A 6,296-nucleotide genomic window follows, 5' to 3' on the forward strand; every position below is an offset into this window, starting at 1 on the left:
AAAGGAGCCCCTGAGAGATGCCCTAAAGCAGCATTTCTCAAGTGTAAATGTGTATATAAATCACCTGGCAATCTCGTTAAAATGCAGATTACGTTTAAATCAGCCTAAGGGGCTACATTCCTACGAGTTCCCATGCTGCTGGTCCCTGGACCAGCTCTGAGTAGTAAGGCTTCACATCAGCGATTTTCAACCAGTGTGCCTACTGGCCAGTTTTTAAAACATGCAATACCTGACTATTTAGTCTGGGGCACTGACCTCTTCTCCCTTAGAGTGTCAAATAAAAAAAAAAAAAAGACAACAGCCAACACAGCGATAACCGCTGATGTGAATGAATCAAAATTATAGTTAGTTTATATGTGCCATGAGATGAAAAAGTTTGAAAATTGCTGCCTTAGGTGATGGATAGAACATGTGAAAAGCACATGTGTACATGAGAAAACACTTCATGAAATCTAAAATGACATAAACATCACCTTATATCGAATATAAAATAGTTGGTGAATCAGTTCCACTGTTCAAGAAAAAGCCCTAGTAGAATAAATTATGTTCTCGATATTCTTCAGTTTTTTTCTCTTTGACAAAATCAAAAACAAAACTGAGGATTGGAAAGGCAACACAAGAAATATATTCATCCTAAACAACATTGTTGCTTATTGGTTGCTTGGGAAGATTAACTTCCATATAACCATCTTAACTTAAAAGATGAAAAAAAAACCCGACTGGCTTTTAAAAACAAATTTGTGCAATTAGACCCAGTCCCAGATTCATTCGGTAGATTGTCTCATCCCAGTCAAAATAGAAATAGTAGATTACAAGGAAAAGGAAGAAGACAGTTGGCTCCAGGAGCACCAGCAACAAGAAAAGATTGTTTTCAGGGAAGAATTAAGAATGAGTGAAAGCCAGCGCAAGAACAAAGAGGTCGGAGCTGCATGGCTGTGTGCACATCTAATTTCCCAAAGTAAAACTGTTCTTTTTCACGGGTGTTGGCATTTTCTGTAAGAAATGAAGAAAACGGGCAGGTAAAATTATTGATTCCCAAAGCACTTCTCTGTTCCTATGTAAAATATAATCAAGAATTCCTGTTCAAATGTTGGTTCACAAATTGGCCACGGTACCCAGAGGGCAAGGAGAGATCAAAGGCAGAGGCAGGGCACTCCAGATTGGTATGTGATTGGTAGGCGGCAGCTTTAACTAGCAAGGGAACTCACAGACAAGGCTTGTCTCGGGGCCCAATATGAGATGTCCCCACTAGCCTAAAAGTTTGTACAGAAGCCTTCCCTGGGTTCAATCACATGTACCATCCAGGTGGCCTCAACAGCACATTGCTCTTGCAAGGCTGTGACCTTGAAAATGGCACCTGTGGTGGGAACATGGGTAGAACAAACACTCCAAGGACAGGGGAGGGTGTGAGGGGCCTCCCATTGCCTGAGTCCTAATTGTGGGTCCACTGGCAGTGACATCCTGCATACAAAACCCCTCCAACCTCAAGAAAACACGCACTCTCTCTGGGGTTCCAGTCCCATAAGATTTTGGCCAATCTTTTATCATCACATGGTCAATGGACTATACTATGGGAAGGAGACTTTCATCACAGATCAGAAAATGCATGGCAGCTCCCTCCCATGGAATCAAAACCCTTCCTGATCATCAAGGTTTTGGATGGCGTGACACCCTGTCACAGAGCCAGACCCACAACACCTTATCCAGAATAAGCAGCAGCTGGCCTGTTCCCCATGATGGATCTCTTTACAATGGTTCTGCGGCCACCATGACCACAGAATTCAAGACTGCTTCAGCAATGCCAGAAATCCCTCTGACTCACCAGAAATTCATCAGACTCCCCTGCACCTGCACCTTATACTTTGTCTCCCTGCTTCCATCCTGTTTATCCTCTCTCACCTGCTCGTGGTGAGAGGACGCATCATTCAGAACACAGAATGCCAGGGTATAGTTAAAGGAACACGTGTGAATGAAAACCTAGTCCAGTGTCATCAGAGAGAAGAAAAAAATGATAAATGAGACTGAAATCGGAGGACCTGTCCACATGTCCTCATAGTACCAGTCCTTTGAAAGATTCCTGGAAGCAAAACTACTAGGACCAAGTATTAATATCATTCCTTAGGCCAGTCAGCACCAAATGATGAGGACATTTAGATGCAGAACAGCCACTGAGAGGTCTGGTTCTGAAAACATTCACGATGTAGATGCTGAGGAATGTTTAGAAGCCAGAAGTGCATGCATGCTGGGGAGTATCACGCACCTGCAGACTGTTCCGAGCACTAGCCCTGCTGTCACCTGGCTTAGCTGCCCCAAGTGGGTGGCCTTGTAAGGAGGCAGCTCTTCACTCTCCAACTGTGTCACCTATGACAACTTGAAGCTTTGAGGATGACGGAGGAGCAAGTTCCCTTCCATGGGAGCACTTGTGTGGCATATCAGGAGTGGTTTTAAATGGTGGAGATAATTACTTAATTCACGCTGTAGCAACTGGCCAAGTAAACACGTAGCAGCCAGGAAGCTATTAGCATGATTTTAAGGCAATTATTCCATTAGTGTTTAATAGTCTCCAATTAGTCTTTTCTGACTATGGCAGTTTGAATGTCTTTTTTTCCTCCCAAAATTCTCATAGTTGAGTAAGGCAGAAAAGCACCATAGCCCATTTTTAGACCCAGACTTGTATGTATGGACCTACCAAGTCTGCATTACAGACTCATGGAGGAATTGGGGGGTATAGACTCGGAGAAATAGTTCTATTTCTCAGAAGTATTGGGGGTGAGAATGGGAAGCTCTGCAGGGATCTGCTTAGAGTATAATACTAATAGGGGCTGGGAAAGTGGTAGAAATTTCCACTGCATCCGAGGCCATCATCCTTATGTCTTTAAGTCTACCAGAGTATCAGAGTCTCTGACCTCAGGCTTTCAATGTGTCCCATGGGGAGAAAAGGAAGATTGCCCTGTTCCTGCTAATGCACATTTCCTTGTCCCTTTCAGCCAGGTCAGCACTTGTTGCTGCTGAATTACCTGGGTGTGAATGCCAAAGCATTGTGCTCCAAAATTCCTAGGAGCTCTTCCCTAAGGCCCACTTTAGGGGTCATATCCCTGAACTGGTACTAGGTCATTCGCCTTCATCGAGCTGCAATTTTCACGTTTGTGAGATGGAGTTCACAGTACCAGCAATGCCTGCTTCGTGAGGCATGAGGAAGGACTAGGTGATCTGGTATGCATACTACGGCTCAGGAAAGTGAGGTATGACAGAAATATAAGACTTTCAGACAGGGTGTCATCGCATCTCTGAGAACCAGCAATGTCAATTTAGGCTTTTAACCTCCCTGCGTCTCTGGAGAGTCACAAATGAGAAGCCTAGTGTCAGAGTCTCTGCCTGTCCTACCTTCTCTGTGTACAGAAATGCTCAGGTGAGGCATGTGAAAGTAACTCAAAAAACCAAAGGAGAAAAGAGGATAGGAACACCCATGGAAGTGAGAGTGGCATTTTGCCAGCTAAGTTGTGCACTCTCTATCATCTCCTTCAAAAGAGCAATCCCCAGGCTCACCCAGGTAGCAGGTACTGTAGAATGGGGAAGCTGGCTCGTTCTTTTCCTTGGAGACACCTGGGCTCTTGGGAAGCTACCTCTTGAAGAAGAGCAAAAAAGAAAAACTCTTCCCTTCCAAGTTTGTGCTCTGAGTGTGGCCTGTGCCTGTTAGGGCCACCAGATCCACTTGGCTAACAGCCATTGGTTCACGTTACTGATCAATCCCGGCACTGCTGGTTGGAGCCCCCTGGGGATTGTTCTAATCTTTATTCTCATCGTTGACTCTATTACAGATGTCCCCATTTCCCCACACGTTGCCCACATCCATCCAGCCCCCCACTTCCCTCTACTCAACACCACACTATTTTAAGAGAACCTCTCTTTTGCTTTTTTAAAAAAGTACTGCTGCCCCCCCACCCCCAAATCCCGTGGCTGAAAGAGGATGCAAGATGGGGCAAATCAAGAGAAGGTAGAACGGAAGGTTGAACTTGATAACCAGGCTCAGCTAGGGGCAAGGGGGACTACCTGTCCTTGAGTGATTTTCCTGCACCTGGGTCCTAGAAGGATTAGGCGTCTACTCCCTCAGCTCAAGTGAAAAGTCAAATTGGTGAGGAAGTATGGGTATGTCCCCAGCTGCCAACACGGTACACTGTCCTGAAATGTCCTCCCCCTCTGTACACCTGAGCTAAGTAGGGGCTGCTGCGCGCACCCGCTCCAGAAACCTGCCCAGTCCTCTGGTCCAAGTCGCGCGCGCCATGCTGGAGCCTGTGGATGCCTCCTGCCTCTTCCTGGCTTTGCCAGGCTTTCTTTCTCCTGGGTGGTCTGGACACAGCGCAATCACCTTCTCCCCACCGCGTGCCTGTTAATCCCACCCCTCCGCCACTGCTCACGCAGGTTCCCCTGCCTGGCTCTGCCTGGAGCATCAAACCCATGGTCTGCAAGGGCTCGCTTTCCTGAGCCGGGTGCTCGGGTACTCGTTGCGAACAGCGCTGGGATGGCAATCCAGACGGCCGCCCCGCCAGGCCCTCCGGGTCCACACAGACTACAATACGGCACCCTCCGCCCCTCGCCCTCAGCAGTTCCTAGGTCAAGGGCAGCGATCACACTGCTGCTGGTTCCTCAACTTTCATCACTCTTGGGGAAGCGCTTTGTCTCTTTAAAGGAGACTGGGGACAAATATAAATGACTCAGGTAGGTTGTACCGAGAAATCTACCAAATCCTCTGTATTCCGTGATAGGGATGGAGTCGGAGGTCCAAGCGCTGGCGCCCAGTCCTTAGGACCGCGTGCGCGGTCACCGCACTGACCCAGAAGCCCCCCTACTCTAAATCTGCAGAGAAAACTGAGGAGGGGACACCAGGCACCAACCTAGAGCCAAGGCTTTCCCCCGCCCCGACCCTCTGGCACAGCCTGCTTCCAAAGCCCGGTGGGAAAGCAGTCACCTTGACTCTCCGCGCCACGGTCCCCAGAGGTTTGGAAAAGGCCAGGAGGCCAGAGGCTCCTAGCGCACGCTCTCCTGGCCTGAGACCCCGCTCTGGGGATGAGTTTCCCTCCCAAGGGCACCGTGCAACTTAGCACCTGGTGGCAGATAAAGCAGGGTGGGGCAGGTGGAATGGCACCGAGGGAGCGCCTCTGCGCGCCTACCTGGGATGGCCAAATTGGTGAGGGGGATGCTGTGGATGCTCTCTGGCAGAGTTGCCATCCAGTCGGCGAATTTCAGCTCGTTCTTCCCCTGAGACGAGGCCATGGTGCCGGTGGCGCGCTGCGGGTCCCCGCACTCCTCGGGCAGGCTGGCAGGCGGCTGCCGCTAATCCAATGTTTGCTCCAGCCCCGCTGGAGTTTACACTCTGCTCTGCGCCACACCCACAGGATGGCGCAGACACACGCGGATTTCAATAATTATTCCAAACACCCCGTGCTCCCCAGTGCCTCTGCCAGACTCCTCCGAAGCTTTGGGTCCTGACGTCCGCGCTCAGCTTTCTCCTCTCTCCCCTCCCTCCCCGACTCCCTCCGCCCGTCCTGTCCCTCCTATGCGTCTCTGCCTTTTCTCGCCATTCTGCAGCTCTTCTTGGTTTATTCTTCCTTTTTTTTAAACTTGGTTCAAGCAGCTGCTTTGCCCGGGGTCTTCCTCTGCCCTTTGATGTGACTACCTGGTCCTGCTGTGTAAAAGGCAGTCTTGTGGTCGAACCTAAAACCTTACTAGACTTTGGGATGCTGTCATCTCAGGAAGAGGAGACTCACACCCTGGCTTTCGGGACTTTGCATTCTCACCAAAGAGCTTTCCTTTTTGTAAGCTACAACAGGTTATGTCTTTCCCAGGCCTGCTATAACAAAGCGCTGGGCTCTCATCTAATTTGGGAAGTAGTTGATGGGTGTGCAGTAAGTTCTAGGTGGTTCCTCCTTAATGCCTGGCACTCTGTTCCAGGCATGTCAAGGGAGAGAAGCCCTTCAACGCCTTCATTCCTCCCACCAGGAGAAGCCTATGTGGTTTCTGTGGGGAAAGCTTCCTGTGTCCCCTCTCTCAGTCACCCTCACGGCTCTCAGGACAAGACCACAGCCTGATGCTGAGAGAAAAGGACCCCATTTCTCACTGACGTGCTGTAATTATTGCCAGGAGCATTTGGTGGGATTTATTTGGCACCATTCAAAGTGATCTGAGTGACTGTCAAAATTTTCACTCCTTGGCAGCCTAGAGAGATGCGCCTCTCTCAAGAGAAATCACTCATTGAGCCTCCAAAGAACTGTCTTGCTCCACCTGCTCTCAGATGAGAA

General features: G+C 49.1%; 1 protein-coding gene across 1 annotated transcript in view; it reads right to left on the minus strand.

Moving 5' to 3' along the window:
* The window catches only part of PLCXD3 (phosphatidylinositol specific phospholipase C X domain containing 3), a 139,602-nt gene extending 134,148 nt beyond the window's left edge, over positions 1 to 5,454 (minus strand). The window contains exon 1 of the mRNA XM_024578544.4: positions 5,169 to 5,454. Within this exon, the coding sequence (XP_024434312.1) occupies positions 5,169 to 5,271 (103 nt within the window). The 5' untranslated portion in view covers positions 5,272 to 5,454. The remainder of the gene's footprint in view (positions 1 to 5,168) is intronic.
* Positions 5,455 to 6,296: the final 842 nt, after the last annotated feature.

This window comes from Desmodus rotundus, chromosome 1 (genome assembly GCF_022682495.2).
Source record: "Desmodus rotundus isolate HL8 chromosome 1, HLdesRot8A.1, whole genome shotgun sequence".
NCBI classification, from domain to species: domain Eukaryota; kingdom Metazoa; phylum Chordata; class Mammalia; order Chiroptera; family Phyllostomidae; genus Desmodus; species Desmodus rotundus.